The sequence below is a fragment of the Ranitomeya variabilis genome, chromosome 7 (genome assembly GCF_051348905.1).
Source record: "Ranitomeya variabilis isolate aRanVar5 chromosome 7, aRanVar5.hap1, whole genome shotgun sequence".
NCBI lineage: Eukaryota > Metazoa > Chordata > Amphibia > Anura > Dendrobatidae > Ranitomeya > Ranitomeya variabilis.
This window is the reverse complement of record NC_135238.1, coordinates 88322033-88339269: the sequence shown is the minus strand read 5'-3', so window position 1 is coordinate 88339269 and position 17237 is coordinate 88322033. Positions and strand designations below refer to the sequence as shown.

General features: G+C 43.0%; 1 protein-coding gene across 2 annotated transcripts in view; it reads left to right on the top strand.

Annotated features, from left to right (window-relative positions):
• The window catches only part of DNAH7 (dynein axonemal heavy chain 7), a 564416-nt gene that overhangs the window by 182517 nt on the left and 364662 nt on the right, over positions 1-17237 (top strand). For both annotated transcript variants that reach the window (XM_077275383.1, XM_077275384.1), the window contains exons 19-22: positions 4011-4204; positions 5486-5684; positions 16079-16219; positions 16330-16542. In XM_077275383.1, coding sequence (XP_077131498.1) covers positions 4011-4204; positions 5486-5684; positions 16079-16219; positions 16330-16542 — 747 coding nt within the window. The remainder of the gene's footprint in view (positions 1-4010; positions 4205-5485; positions 5685-16078; positions 16220-16329; positions 16543-17237) is intronic.

Sequence of the window (17237 nt, the reverse complement as noted above, 5' to 3'; positions counted from 1 at the left end):
CCTTGTTTTTTTCTGTTTAGGTGTTAATGATGGCTTTTGTTTAGCTTTTCTATATGTAAATCCCATTTCCTTTAGGCGGTTTCTTGCAGTTCGATCACAGACATTGACTCCAGTTTCCACCCATTCGTTCCTCATTTGTTTTGTTGTGCATTTCCTGTTTTGGAGACATATTGCTTGAAGTTTCCAGTCTTGACAGTTTGATGTCTTCATTGGTCTACCAGTATGTTTGCCTTTAACAACCTTCCCATGTTGTTTGTATTTGGTCCAGATTTTAGACACAGCTGACTGTGAACAACCAACATCTTTTGCAACATTGCGTGATGATTTACCCTCTTTTAAGGGTTTGATAATCCTCTCCTTTGTTTCTATTGACATCTCTTGTGTTGGAGCCAGGATTCATGTCAGTCCAGCTCTCCCAAGGTGTGATCACTCCTTTTTAGATGCAGACTAACGAGCAGATCTAATTTGATGCAGGTGTTTGGAAATGAAAATTTACAGTGTGATTCCATATTTTTTCCTCAGAATTGAGTGATTACATCATTTTTCCCCTATGCTTGGTTAAAAAAGTAACCATTACTGATTACCAAATTTTTTGTTCTTGATTTCTTTTAGTGTTTCTAATTTGAAATGACTTTAGTTTTGTGCCATGTCTGTGATCTGCTTTTTTTCTACAAAATTAAACAACTGAATGAACATCCTCCAAGGCCGGTGATTCCATAATTTTTGCCAGGGGTTGTATTATTGATAACTTATCGAAAGGTCATCAATATTTGCAATCAGACAACCCTTTGAAACATAGTAGTTTGTGTCTCTAAGGGAAATGTCGAGGTTGAGGGGCTGCATGATAGCCTCTAGTCCATTGGACAAGATACAATTTACCCTTAAAGCACAAGTTATTCTCATTACTTCTTCATTGATTATCTTCAACCTTTTTCTTTTTGCAGAGTGCAGCATTCAAGCTGACTTTGTTTCTGGCTGCTACGAATTGCACATTTAATTTCAATGTGCAGCATGCAGTAACCAGCGACAAAGGCAGCTTGATTGCTGCGTTCTGCATAGGCAACAGTTGAACTGACAAAGCTGAGCTTAATACATGTTCAGTGTGCAGAGCGCAGCAGCCAGTGATGAATTGTCAGTAGCTTAATGACTGGATAATACAGATAAGTAATGACAGTGGGAGCCTGAGTCAGCCGATCCACCAATCCTCTGTTAGCCGTACCTCTCAACTTTCCTAAAAGGAAAAGAGGGACTGATCATGTGTCACAACCCAAAAGCCGTAGAAAACCTTACTTGTTTTGAGAGCATAAGCCTGACTAATAGGGTGAGTAACAAAGGAATATTCCTTGGTTTATAATTCGTGTAGATTTAGATGTGCATGCTGTTCAGGAAATTTATACAAGCGATATTCATTGTTATATTGCAGCTCATCAACCTCTGATAGATCAGAGGAGCCTTCCATAAAAAAAAACGTTTTTTACAGTTAAATTCCTGGTTAATTTATTGATATCAAAAAAAGGGAGAACCAGGAGCCAGAAGTACAAATATATAAAAAGAATCTTTATTAATTCACAATGTAAAAATCAGGACATAGATGCTAATGCTAAGCACTACATAAAAGGGGAAAGAAAACGGCCCCAAAACCAATCCACCCCAACGCTATGCACAGTGGAGACATAAACAGTAGTAGGCAATTAACCCTATATAGTGACCCCTATAACCAAAAGGGGTCCAATGCAGCAGTATGGGCAATAAACACTACATAGCAGAGAGTAGTAAGCGCATGGGAAGTGAGGGACACAGGAATGAGATGACTGTGTCAGTAACCAGCAAATAAAGTTTGAGGCAAGTGCACTAATATATCGTATTAAATGGCCCCAACACAGACGCACAAAATGTGAACACCATGCTTACCCATGCAGGGGGGGGAAAAGAGGAGAAGGGATCCCGCCGGTGGATAGCCCCGACGCGCGTTTCGCGGCGTACACGCGCCGCTTCCTCAAGGGGAGATAGTGTGTGATAAGAACAGGACCTGCCTATAACCCCCCTGAACCCGGTCACATGTCCGACAGCCACCAATCCAAGTGGCGGAGTCGGCGCATGCGCACTGCGGCGGGAAGGCTCCGCACAAGGACCTGGCGTCAAGCCAAGCACGCAGGTCAGGAGAAAACTCCGGACCTGCGCACAAGGCCTCAGAGACGCCCGTCAATGCGCGGCAGCCACCCACACGCAGGGCGATGCGCACAGCCACATGGGGGCGCACGCTGTAGTGACAGGTAAGAAACAAAGATAAAAACTGCACCAGAGCCTACATAAAGGAAGGCCCATAAAGAACAAAGAACATAATGCTACGAATATATCTAACTGCAATCAAACATCCACTACATGTAGTGGCAGCGGTGCATGGTATAAAGGACAATATATTGCGAATGTCTCTATCTGCAACAAGGCACCCATTACACATAATGGCAGCAGTACATAATATGATAACATAAATTGCAGCATAAATAAATATTAATGCAAGTTGGTCACAAAAATGCTGCAGATGTCTTCATATAAGCGGCAGATATTGAAACAGTTAAAGCAGTTCAGAACTTCATAGATGTGGCAAGTGCAGCGACTCCAGAAAGGGAACGGTGGCATACGGCAGGAGAAGAAGGGCCAAGGCTAGGTCCACATACGAATGATGACTAATAAAAAAGAAAATAAGTGAATAAAGAAGAAAATGATTAAAAACAATATAAAAACACAGAACCACCGGAGGGGAGGTGGCAAAAATCAAGGATGGGTCACCACACAGAGAGGTAATATGAAGACACACAATAGGCACAGATTAGAGGAAGGGAGCGAAACTAAGGGATTCATTCAGACCATTAGGAGTCATGGTGTCAAGTATGATAATCCACTTAGTTTCGATTTGTGCTAGTCGCTTTTTGTAATCCCCACCCCTAATACCCAGATGAAGCACGTCAATCCCCCTCACTTTGAGCAATTTTTCATTGCACTGATGGTATGACCTAAAGTGACGGGGGATTGTTTTGAGATCCACCCCCGGGGACACCGTCCTGGCCGCGCCAATGTCCCGCACATGCTCACGTACGCGAACTCTAAGTTCGCGAGTAGTGAGGCCAACGTATATCCTGGGGCACGGACACGTAGCATAATATATAACATTGGTAGTGCCACAGGATATACGTTATTTGATCTGAAATGTCTTGACGCCATCACTCGAAGTAAAATCAGAGCAGCGCAGGACATTGGCGCAGGCAAGACATTGCCCACAGGGAGTGCATCCCGCACGAGGGCCAGCTGTACCAAACTAATTTATTGATATCTGATAAAGTTCCGAAAAGATCGAAGCTGTGTTCTGGCCAAAATTTTATCCATATGAAAGATCTTAAACCTGTTTAGCTGTAAGAGAATTTTAGAAAGATTGAGAACATTAGCCTGGTGGTCCCCGACTAAACTATTTTCTTGCGTCGAGTGATCAATGTCATCCCTTGCATGTTTGCTTACTGGTGTCACAAACCACATAAAAATAAAACAAGGAAAAAAAGAAAAAACAGTAAAATAAAAATGTATAATTGGCATTGCTGCTATAGTATTAACCTTTCACAACACATTGAACAAACAAAAAACAACAACTTTTTTTTCATCTTTTTGCCTCACTTTGATTTTTTTTACCCATTTTTCAATACTTTATGTGGTCAATTGAGTGTTATCATTCCAAACAACTAGTCCCGCAAAGCACAGGCCCTCATACGGCTATGTTAATTAAAATACAAAGTTATGTTTTTTGGAAAAACGGGAGGGAAAAAAACTAAAATTGAGCATGTCAGGAACAGGTTAATAATGTAATTGCTTTTTTTTAATTTACAATGTGAATAATTTCACGCAGAAATTGTGAGCTGTTATAATATTATCATTCTTCATGTGTGACAAACTTTTAATCTGTGAATAAATCCAAACATCTGGAAAATCTACAACAATGTGTATGTGGTTCTCTTTTCCAGGACAAGCACGTCCTTTCTGTGGTCATGATTGAGAAAATGCTTGAAAGATTCAAAAAGTCAAATGAGTTTTTGGAGCTTATTTTGAAGGGGCTTAATGATTACCTGGAAAAGAAACGACTATTTTTCCCTCGATTTTTCTTTTTGTCTAATGATGAGCTTCTTGAAATTTTATCAGAAACAAAGGATCCAACCAGGTAAGTTTTAATGATCCCATCCTATGAAATGATCAACTTCACTTTCCATGGCATTGTTATGTAGAATTCTGATACTGAACTTCACTATGTATAGATGTAGCACAGCTTAACTTGACAATTAATGCACCACATTGATAAATTGTCACAGAAGGTTAGCTCACATAAGAGAACAGAAAGTGTAATTAAACGTATAATGTTTTTGAGAATTGTGAGTCCTTTGGCTTCATTTCCATCTACGTGGCCTCCAGACCCTGCTTTCCCCCAGTGTAATTGCATGCCTCCTCTTGTATTAATTCGGTATCCATACTACATGTATACTTGGAGTGTGGATTCTGGCTTGTGGAGTGGGCTGCACTTCAGGAGTGGGTTTGCTTCTCACCTTAGAGGTGGTATCAACTTTGGAGTCGCTAAGCCAAAGTTCCTACTCTGACTCCAGTTCCGAATCCAACTCTCACCATCATGTAACTAATCAGGCTACGTAGACAGAACATCGGAATACAATTTCTGACAATATATATATATATTTTTCCAAATTTCTGTACGTAAATATGCAACACACTGCAGTCAATGATTGTAAAACTCTGTTACGTATGTAATGATTTAAAAAATCTATTAATTCATCGCCAGAAAAAAGGTATTGCTTCAGTAAATTCCCACTTAATTTAAAAACAGCAGCTGTATTTAGCACTTGCCTTAAAGGGGTTGGCCACTTTATCTATAGTTTAATGAAGTGATGGTAAAGTAGTCAAAGTCAACTCCTCTAAAGTGAACCTGTCACCAGGTTTGGCCGATATATCCAGCATTCTATAATTCTGTATATCTGCCCCTAGCCCAACCTAAAAGACAAGAAAAATACCTTTTACTACACTGACCTGGGGGGCGATCTGGTCCAAGGGGTGTCAGTGTTCTTGGTCTAGCGTCTCCCATCTATCCATTGCCATCCTCCTTCTTGCTTCTTCTACGAAAGTAGAAAACACCACCAAAATTCTGGCTACCTGCATGCACTTTAGCAGAACTTAGCTATGACACTGTCAACACTTACATTTGATCTGGAGCTTGACCTGATGTGAGCAATGATATTAGTGATTTACAAAGAGCATTAATCGGTTAGACTATAAAACGTTTGTAATGAACATCATTATCAAAGTGCTATCAAACATCCAGTTATTTGGGTGTAGCCAAGAATTAATAAGGACAATGAATAGCGTTATTTTTCAATGTATTTCTAAGTTATTATTTTGGACTTATTATACTTATTTTTGTGTATTTACATTGTTCCAGAGTACAACCCCATCTAAAGAAATGCTTTGAAGGAATAGCAAAAGTAGAATTTACGGACGTTTTAGATATCACACATATGAACAGTAGTGAAGGGGAGGTTGTGCAACTAGTCAACACAATTTCCACATCAAAAGCCAGAGGCCAAGTTGAAAAGTGGCTTGTGGAGCTGGAGTCTGCAATGATTCAGTCTGTTCATAAGGTATGTGTTATTTATCATAAAAGTTCAGCTCATCCTCAATAAGCGTTTGTGCCAGGATGCGATGAATATTCAGTGGAGGAAAGTAAAAGCAAGCTTCACAGACCGTAGTATGTTTTAATTTGTGCAAAATAGCAAAACAGTAAAAAATGTAAAAAAAAATAAAAAGTTAAAAAGCATAACTACAGATACAGTTAAAATCCATAGGATGGAAAATTAGAACAGAGACATCTCATATATCTACGCGTTTCCCCCATGCTTATTGATGGAATATTCGATGTAGATTAGGGGTATGTTCACACTGGGCATTTTTGCTGTGATTTTTTTATGCCAATTTTCAGCTGCTTTTTACAGTACCAGCAAAGCCTATGACATTTCAGAAACCTCATGCACATGCATTGTTTTTTTTGTCATCAGGATTTTGTACTTTGCAGCATTTTTTTGCATAGAGCATGTCACTTCTTTCAGCGTTTTTCACCCATTGACTTGAATGGACGGTGAAAAAACGCTGCAAATACGCAGGTTGACTATTTTGCAGCATATTTGCTGCAGAAAAGTCGAGGACAGCAGGATGTGACCTCACACTCGGCTCTGCTACGTCTAGATGACAGGCAGCATGGTTGCATGATGCGTCCATACGTCCTGTTATCCAGCAGAAACACTGAGCAGCTGACCCGAACCACATTCACTTGAATGGGGGGCATGACAATAAAGTGTTTGCCAAGCTGTCATGTGCATGACAGCGCTGCAAACACTGCTTCTGATCGGCAGTGAAACCATCCCCGCAAGTCAGAGAGCCATGGTTCCCACGCTGTCAAAAGACAGCGTGAGCGCTCAGCTGTGATCGGAGGTATAAAGTTTACCTCCAGTCACTGGTGTCATCTGATGGGACTACAGCTCCCATCATCCAACTCCTGCTGCCGCTAATAACAGTGAGAGCAGGAACAGCTGATGGGAGTATACATCAGCCGCTCCTGCGCTGTAAATAAATCATGTAAAAAAAAACTTGCTTGGGTTCCCCCGTATTTTTGATAACTAGCCAGGTAAAACTTCAACCCTCAGCGTTAGCAAGGCTGGTTATCAAGAATAAAGGAGTCCCCACCCTGTTTTTTTAAATTATTTAAATAAATAATTTAAAAAAACTCCGTGGGGTCCCCCCCATTTTTGACAACCAGCCTTGCTAAAGCAGACAGCTGGGGGCTGGTATTCTCAGGCTGGTAAGGGGCCATGGATATTGACCCCCCAGCCTAAAAATAGCAGCCCACAGCCAACCAGAAAAGGCAAATCTATTAGATGCTCCAATTATGGCGCTTTGCCCAGCCATTCCCTCTTGCCCTGTAGCGGTGGCAAGTGGAGTTCTTATTTGTGTGTGATGCGGCTGCAGTTTAGTGTAGCACAACCTCCACCAGGGGGTGCTGGCGAGGGAAGAGAGACTGCACACTCACAGCGCAGCAACACTAAGCAGCCGCACACGTGTCACAGGTAACGAAAGAGTGGTCACACGAGCACAGTAAGAAACTGTCAGGAGCAGAAGTACCAGAAGTAACAGCAAAGCATGTAGTCAAAGACAAGACAGAAGTCAGAGCCAAACAAGAGCGCGGGATCCAAAACATAAGAAGTAAGAGAAGTCGAGGTACAAGCCAGAGAGTCAAAGCCGGTCGCGGAACGTGGAATCAGAGACGGAAAACAAGAGGCGCTTCAAAAGTGCCTTATGGAACACATTGGGGATCCGCAACAACAGAGGCATGCACAGGCAAAAGGCCACAGGATTAACCACCTCTAAAATTTCATAAGGGCCAATAAACTTGGGACCCAACTTAGCAGAGGGAATCCTCAATCTTATATTCTTGGTGGATAACCATACCTTATCCCCACCTGGTAAGCCAGCCCCAGAGAACGTCGTTTATCTGCAAAAAAATTTACATTTGCCCTGAGCCTCCCCAATGTTTCTCTGAACCTCCCTCCAGACCTCCCCAATCGCAGAAAGGCCGAATCAGCCCCTGGACACCCCGAATACAGCTGGGAAAACTCACCCATAGTTGCAGAAGAATGGAGGAATACCAGTGGACTGATTGACATGATTATTGAAAGCAAATTTCGCCATGGGTACCGCAGAGCACCAATAATCCTGTCTAGACATGGCAAGACACCGTAATATCTGCTCCAAAGACTGATTGGTCCTTTCAGTCTGTCCGTTGGTCTCATGATGGTAGGCCAATGAAAAAGTCAGACTGATACCCAGCCTTTTACAAAAAGCCCTCCAGAATTTTGCCACAAATTGCACCCCTCTATCAGACACCACACTGACAGGCACCACCATGCAATCGGACCAGATGCTCAATGAATAATTTTGATAGAGTCTCAGCATTAGGGAGGCCCGCCAACGGCACAAAATGTGCCTGTTTACTGAACCTATCAACAACTACCCAGATCACAGTTTTGCCATTAGAGGGGGGAGATTGGTGATAAAATCCATGGACAGATGAGTCCATGGTCTATCTGGAATTGGCAGTTGCACCAATTTCCTGGCCGGCCGGATACGGGGGTTTTTTGGGCGGGCACAAATTTCACAGGAGGACACAAACCCAATGACGTCAGAAGCCAATGAGGGCCATCAAAACAGCCTAGTGATGGCATAACGCGTGGACGAGATTCTAGGATGCCCACTCATGGAACTCACGAAGCACCCTTAAAGGGAACCTGTCACCCCCCAGGCGTTTTTAACTAAAAGAGCCACCTTGTGCAGCAGTAATGCTGCATTCTGACAAGGTGGCTCTTTTAGTTCTAGGTGCTGTAACTGCCGAAATAATTAGTTTTGTAATTTGTCCAAAATACCTTGTCTTCAGTCAAGGAGGCAGGTCTTTCCCCCTGCTGCAAACGCCACACAGCCGTCACTCAAATCTTCTTGGCGCCAGGCGCCACCTCCTCGCCGCTATTTTGAAATGATCCGGCGCCTGCGCTCTTTTCTCCTGCCTTGGGCAGGCGCAGTGAGCGCTGCCCGTCTGTCCTCATATGCAGTCTAGCTGACTTTGCCTGCCTGTGAATCCCAGCCCCGCCGTGTCTTCTGATTTATTCATACTACGGGGCTGGGATTCACAGGCAGGGCGGCCGCACAGGCGCAGTCAGCTAGACTGCATATGAGGACAGACGGGCAGCGCTCACTGCGCCTGCCCAAGGCTGGAGAAAAGAGCGCAGGCGCCGGATCATTTCAAAACAGCGGTGAGGAGGCGGCGCCCGGAGCAAAGAAGATTTGAGTGACGGCTATATGGCGTCTGCAGCAGGGGGGAAAGGCCTGCCTCCTTGACTGAAGACAAGGTATTTTGGACAAATTACAAAACTGATTATTTCGGCAGTTACAGCACCCAGAACTAAAAGAGCCACCTTGTCAGAATGCAGCATTACTGCTGCACAAGGTGGCTCTTTTAGTTAAAAACACCTGGGGGGGTGACCGGTTCCCTTTAATCGATACTGAACAGGCACAAAGAGCTTATTATCAGGTATAGACGAAGGAGCAAGAGAATGGGCCTCATGAATCTCTCGTTCCAATGACAAGGAGACCGCAGTCACCACCACTCCGCCCTGAAGAATGGAGGAAGGAGGTTCAGGAGGCGATATTGGATCTAGGCTACGAAACAAAGCATCAGCCTTCACATTCTTGGACCCCGGTCTGAAAGTAATAGAAAACTGAAATCGGGAAAAGAAAGTGACCACCTTGCATGTCTCGGAGTTAAACGTTTAGCAGACTCGATGTAAGACAGGTTCTTGTGATCAGTAATGACAGTGATATGATGGAGAGCCCCCTCCAAAAATTGCCTCCATTCTTCAAACGCCAATTTAATGGCCAATAGTTCCCGGTTACCCACATTATAATTGTCAGCAGAGGAAACTTTTCTCGAAAAGAAGGCACAGGGTCTTAAGTTAGTCAACCTGGTGGGCCCCTGAGACAACACAGCCCCCACTCCCACCTCTAAGGCATCCACCTCTACGATAAATGGTTTAGACAAATCAGGTTGAACCAATACAGGGGCAGTCATGAAACAGTTCTTCAAGGAAGAAAACGCCGCCACAGCTGGAGCTGACCAGTTCTTGAGATCAGCCCCCTTGCAAGTTAAATCATTGAGCGGTTTGACCACCTGAGAAAACCCCTTAATGAATTTTCTGTAATAATTGGGGAAACCCAGAAAACGCTGAAGACCCTTGAGATCTCTCTGTTGCACCCAATCCACAATAGCCTGTACCTTCCTAGAGTCCGTGCGAAACCCCTCAGCAGACAAAATGACCCCAAGGAAGGACAATTCCTGAGAAAAAACTGAACACTTCTCCGGTTTAGCAAATAGTGAGTTATCCCTAAGCCTCAGAAGAACCACCTGGAGGTGGCTCATGTGACCCTGTTTGTCAGAAGAATATATGAGGATGTCATCCAAATAAACTACCATGAAACACCCAATAAAATCTGAGAAAACATGATTCATGAAATTCTGGGACACAGCTGGCACGTTAGTCAGGCCAAAGGGCATGACCAAATTCTCAAACAAAACCTCAGAGGTGAGAAATACAGTTTTCTACTCATCCCCGTCATGCATATGGATGAGATTGTATGCTCCCCTGAGGTCCAACTTAGATAACCACCTGGCCCCCGCCAATTGATTGTACAAATCAGGTATAAGTGGGAAGGGATAAATGTTTCTTATAGTGATTTTATTCAGTTCTCGAAAATCGAGGCATGGGCGTAAACCACCATCCTTTTTCTTCACAAAAAAGAACCCCACCATAGGAGAGACAGATGGCCGAATGTGCCCTTTACAGAGGCTTTCTGAGATTCCTTCATAGCGGCCCTTTCAGGGCCGGAAAGGTTGTACAGATGGGCTTTGGGCAATTTGGCACCAGGAACAAGATCAACAGCACAATCGAATGGGCGGTGTGGTGGTAGAACCTCAGCCTCCTTTTCAGATAACACATCCTCAAAGTCCTTCAGGTACTCCAGAATACCCCCCAGACTGACGGATGACACAAGTACAGTAGTGAGACAATTTTTACTACAATTAGGACCCCATTTAACAATGTCCCGAGATTCCCAGTTTATCACAGGATTATGTAATTATAACCAGTGGAACCCCAACACCAGTCCCGCATCAGATTATCCATAACAAAGCATGAAATACTTTCCTGGTGTAGGGAACTCACTTTAAGGAGAAACTCCTCTGAAACAAATTTGATGACATTCTTAGCCAGATTTGTCAATGGCAACAATATGAATAAGAGTCTCCAGCCTAACTGTCCCTAACTTACACTTGGACACCAAGTCAGAGTCAATAAAGTTTGTGAACGACCTGCAATCCACGAAGGCAGAAGTGGGCGCGGAGCCACTCCCAAAACAAAGTTCCACTTCCAACAAAATTTTTAAACTTCAGAAAAAGGTACTTGAGAGTCTGGGTGACTTCCATGACAATCACCCAGACTCAGCCGCTTGGTAGTCGGTGGGCAGGAAGGGCAGTCCTTTTTCCAATGTCCAGGAACTCCGCAGTAAAAACACAGCTTTTCTACACTTCGCCGTCTGCTCTCCTTCTCCTCGAGGTTGGCAGCCCCTACCTCCATATTTTCAGATGGAGGCAAAACAACAGGAAGAGCAGGGAGCAATAGAACCTCTCACTGTGTAACACCTCTCCCTCAGCCTCCGATCCATGCGGATAGCCTGAGTCATAGCTTCCTCCAGTGAGCTGGGAGGAGGATGGAGAGCCAGGGTGTCTTTCAGGTAATCCAACAGTCCACTCCTGAACTGACATCTCAGCGCGGAGTCATCCCAGGACACCTCAGTGTACCATCGACTTAACTCAGAGCTGTACCACTCGGCTGAGTGCTTTCCCTGAACCAGACCCATAATAGTGTCCTCTGCCATCCTGACACGGGTCCTGTTCGTCATAGATAAATCCTAGGGCCTCAAACAACCTATCTACCGGCATCCGTTCAGGGGCAGTAGGGGGCAACGAGAAAACCCAAGATTGGGTACCCTCCCTAAGAAAAGAGATAATAATCCTTACCCGCTGAGTCTCATTCCCAGACGATCGGGGTCTAAGAGAAAACAATAATTTACAACCCTCCCTGAGCGTGCAAAATTTATCTTTTTCACCAGAAAATGTGTCAGGAAGCTTAACTAAGGGTTCGGGAGAGTACAAAACAACATCTACTGAATCACCAGGTCGACTAACAGCATGAAGGGTGGTTCCCTGCACGGACAACAGTCTCTGTCAGCTTTTTTCTTAAGTGAGTATGAGACGTGGTGAGGGTCTGATGCTCCACCGAAAAATCCCACATCATCTGTGTCAAACTGGACATTTGATCCACCAAGTTACAAAGCGGATCCATGACCAGAGAAAAAAAAGTGCAAAATCCCCTTTAAATGTGTAATCAGTGATAATGTGATGCGGCTGCAGTGCAGTGTAGCGCAACCTCCACAGGAGGTGCTGGCGAGCGAAGAGAGACTGCACACTCACAGCGCAGCAACACTGAGCAGCCGCACACGTGTCACAGGTAACGAAAGAGTGGTCACACGAGCACAGTAAGAAACTGTCAGGAGCAGAAGTACCAGAAGTAACAGCAAAGCACGTAGTCAAAGACAAGCCAAAAGTCAGAGCCAAACGGGAGAACGGTATCCAAAACGTGAGACGTAAGATGAAGTCGGGGTACAAACCAGAGAGTCAAAGCCGGTCGGGAAACATGGTATCAGAGACGGAAAACAAGAGGCGGGGTTCAGAGATCAGACTGAGACATACACTGTAGGGAAACAACCAGATGAACACTAAATCAGGGATAGGGAAAGGGTATAATACAAATATGGGAAGTCAGAGGCAGACGGATCACCAGGGTATACGGGTCAGCTGCTCTAGCGTGGAAGCATGAACTATCACTGATGCTGGCCAGCAGACTGCAGAGGATTTAAAAAGAACAACCAGCTCCAAAACGAGGCCGAGGGGATTAACCCCCACATGACCAGTCCAGTGAGATGATAGCAAAAAACAAACCCCAAACTGGATCATGACGTGGGGTTGTTGTCACCTTTGTATTGTCAGGTCACATCAAGCCCATGGCTTAGTAATGGAGAGGCGTCTATAAGACACTTACCCATTACTAATCCTATAGCTATATAGTAAATAAAGACAGCCAGAATAAAGTATTTTATTAGAAATAAAACTAAACACAATTTTCCTTTTTTATTTAAAAATAACAAACACTGCTATACTCACCTAATGCTTATTCCAGCAAAGCCCTCGTTCTCCTGTAATAAAACTAAAATAAAAAACAATATCCCTCACCTGTCCAACGTTCTGTCCCACGCCATAATCCATATCTGGGGATTAATAGTTTTCAACCTGAACGGTACCAAGATGCGACCGTCCAGGCTGAAAACCGCTGGTGTATGAGTTGCTGCGAACGCAACCTCAGTGACTAGCGGTGACGTCACTGAGGCTGCAGTCCCTGCAGGGCTGAACTGCGGTGAACTCTGTGAGATCCCTGTTGGCACGATGGAAAAGTTGCATGGTGCAGAGGCGAGTTCACCGGGAGAATTTCACTGCGGTGCATTTGAACTGCGGTGAACTCACCTATGCACTGTGCAACTTTCTCACGGCGGTACCAGCGAGGATCTCACCGAGGTCACCGCAGTTCAGCCCGGCTGGGAACGCAGCCTCAGTGACGTCACCACTAGTCACTGATGCTGTGCTCACAGCAGCTCTTTCACCAGTGGTTCTCAGACTGGACGGTCGCATCTTGGCACCGTCCAGGTTGAAAACTGTTAATCCCCTAGACATGGATTACAGCATGTGACAGAACGATGGAGAGGTGAGGGAGAGGGATATTGTTGTTTTTTAAGTCAATTCTCTTTCAGGAGACAATGGCGTCGATGTAATGGGTGAGGTCGTAAGTATGGTTTAATTAAGATTTATTAAAGGAATCTGTCATTCTTTCAATTAAAGGACTTTATTCTAGGTTTCTTTGTTTTCTTACAATGTGACTATGTGGTTAGTAATGGGGGCATCTGATTGACGTCTCCCCATTACTAACCTCTGGGCTTGGTGTCACATGCCAATACAAAGGTGACATCAACCCCCCAACTATCACCCCACTTGCCACTGCTCCAGGGCAAGTGGGAAGAGCAAGGCTAAGTGCCAGAATTCCAGTATTGGCTCATCTTAGAGATGCACCATTTCTGGGGTGGCTTAGAGCTGATGTTTTTAGCCTGGGGGGACCAGTATCCATAGGCCCTTTCTAGGCTACTAATATCAGCCCATAGCTGTCTGTATAGCCTTTGCTAGTTATTAAATATAGGGGATCCTGGGAAGCTCCAGGGGTATTACCCCCTTCCCAGGGTATAAACAACTGCCCCCAGCTGTCAGTTTTCCCTCTGCTGGTTAAGAAATTTACGCAAGAGCCCACACCAATTTTTTTTTGAAAAATAATCTTTTAGTTAAATACATGTACAGTAATTTGCACACACACTGTACTAATTGTATATGTCACTGACATCTGTAGATCTACCTATTCTATTTGTATTTATTGTATGTAATCCATCTCTTCTGTCCTGTCGGCTCCTGCAGTTATTTTACACTACCTCGGCTGCTGAATTGCTGGCTTTTCTTCTACCTATCTATCTATGTAATATATATACATATATACTGTATGTGTGTCACTCACATCTATATATGTATATATTCTATGTGTATATATATCTATTCTATTCTAACCTGTCACTGTGATTTTACTGTATGCGGCAGATGAATTGCCGGCTTTTCAAAGGATCTAGAGGTACGGTTCTACAGGAAGTAGTTTTTTTTTTCCTCTGGGAGCACTCAACTTTATTAGCATGCACGAATTGTCACAAGGTAGCCACCAAAAAGCATGAAAAAACACACCAAAACCTGCGTTTTTGCTGCATCTTCTTTCCTGGCAAGAAATCAGGTTTTGCTGCAGAAAAAAATGCAGCAAAAATTCCCTGTGTGAACATACCCTTACACTTTACACTTTGTAATGTAGCCAAGAGCTGCACTCACAATTGTGCAGACTTCACAGGTTCATTTTCCCAGGATCCCAAGTTTTTTCGCTGTCTGCACAGGACTTGTTTTGGTATTTGCTTTCTGGTATGTGTTGTCGTCACACCTTTTTAGTAATCTGATGTAGACAAAAATAACTGTCTTGCCTCAATCTAGTAGCTGAATTGTTAGGGCTTGTTCAGACGCTGCAATTTTGCTGAGTTTTTTCTCTATGGGTTTTTTAAGGGTAGAAACACTGCACTTTACAACTCCAGCAAAAGTGAATGAGATTTCTGCTGCTCAATTCTTCCTTATTGATTTGAACCTTCAATTTTTTACAGTATTTTCTCAGTGTTTTTCACCCATTCAGATTGGGGCAAAAACGCAAGTAAAAATGCATTAAAAAAAATGAATGTAAAAACATGTCAAAATGCATATACTTTACACATACCGTTTTTGCCTGCCATTGCTCTGGTTTTTGGTGCAGAAAAATCTGCTGCAAATACTCAACATGTGCACATAGCCTTATGCTGGATTTACACCAGCCGACAGCAAACATTAAATGACTACCGATTGGCCACATGCAAGCTGGCAACCAGTCATTTAATGGCCTGTTTAGAAAAGCCAACCGCACTGCCATGCGGACAGAAGATCAATAATACAATTGTTCTGTGTTGATAGAGTACCATTGTTCTCTGCAGCACATACTTTGTTTATACAGGATAATGTGCTGCCAAGAATGATGATTCTTAAGCACGCATAAAAATCATTTCATTCAAAAAAAGGATCCATTGGCTTAGTCATTCCTTGACTAAGGGCTTCGGCCAGAAACGCATCTGTGGGCACTATTTTTTAAATCGTCTGGAAAATTCATTTTTAATCATGTGAAATAAAGACCTGAACCTTTTTACCAGAAATTAGCCAATGGATCCTTATTCTCCTTTATTTCTGTGAATCATCCGGTGATCAACAGACTTGGATCCTAGCTGTATCAGTGAGGAGCAACCTTCTATACACTACATGGTGAGGCTTACTTCCACTTTTTTTGTATTTTCCTATTGGTTAAAAATCATTTCACCTGACGACAAGCTGTTTGTTGTGTGTTTGGAGATAATTGGGAAACGAGTTCTCCTATGAACGCTCGTTCCTGATTATCCCTTTAGAGTTCTGTTTATTGGTTATTTTGTTCTGTCTTTCCAAATGTGGCCAGAAAAATGTTGAAAGTAGGATTAATATTCAGAGTGTGAGTCAGGATCAGTACAAGATAAGCAATGCAATGTGTTACAGAAAGAGCCAAAAGCAGCTTCTCCCTATGTGTTTTAGGGCAGCAAATCTTGTCAGTGATGACATTGAAGAAATACATCTGTTTTCCAGGTGATTGGTGAAGCTATCGAAGCCTACCCTAATGCAACACGTATTGACTGGGTGAGGGAATGGCCAGGGCAGACCGTATTGTGTGTATCGCAGTGTTTCTGGACAAATGACGTTCAGCTGTCTATCAGGCAAGGCCAGAAGGTATGTACGGCAGAGATGGTTCACCACTGCCACACGGTTCTCACCATGTGCCATGGATAAATCTGGATGTTGTCATTTATGTTATTATGGCTTTATCTCAATGATTTTAGGCTCTTGAAGATTACCTGGAACAAAATAATAAACAAATTGACGATATTGTGGCCCTGGTGCGTGGAACATTATCAAAACAGAATCGGGTGACTCTCGGGGCACTTGTGGTCCTGGATGTCCATGCAAGGGATGTTCTTGCAGCGCTAGTTAGAAAACAAGTTAGTGATGAAAATGACTTTGAATGGTTAAGCCAACTGCGATACTACTGGGAGGTAAGACGGAGATTGTCATCTGCCTTCTTTATTATAATTCCAGTTAAATAATAATTGTGATGCTTGCAGTGTGTAATGATCCTTTTATAATCACAAAATGCTGAATATCAAGTACCGAAAAAAGCTAGCGCTTGATCACTGGAATGATTATGTTCCAGAACTGAAAATACAGTTTTACTTTAGATTACAGAGGAAACTAATTAAAAAAATAATTAAGCTAAATTACCTTTAAATGGCACTTTGTTTCTCGTGTCACAATTCTTTATTATGTGCAGATATGGTTTGATATTTATTTGTAAAGTCATTTTGCTTGACTGCAAAGCTCATCTGCAATCACTTCTTAATCTGAGTGCAGTGTTTAAATATAGATGATGAAAGATTCAAAAAATCATGTGCAGAAAACAGATTTTCTGTTACGTACGCAGCCCAACATTCAGTCATTAATAGAGACACACTTCATTTAAAATAATTGCCTCGTCTTTTTCACAACTTCTATCGAACATTGTTTTTGTAAGTGAATATGTTTATTTTTACTACAAAGTAAAATAATATGTGAAGGAGAACTTGTGCCCAAAAGCAATTTAATCTGTAATTGTAAAACCTAAAATCCTTGGTATTAAAATGGCTTTCCAGTTTCCGGAAACCCCTGCAGTGTGGATTAAAAAATTCAAGTTGGACTTTATTCACCTTCCACA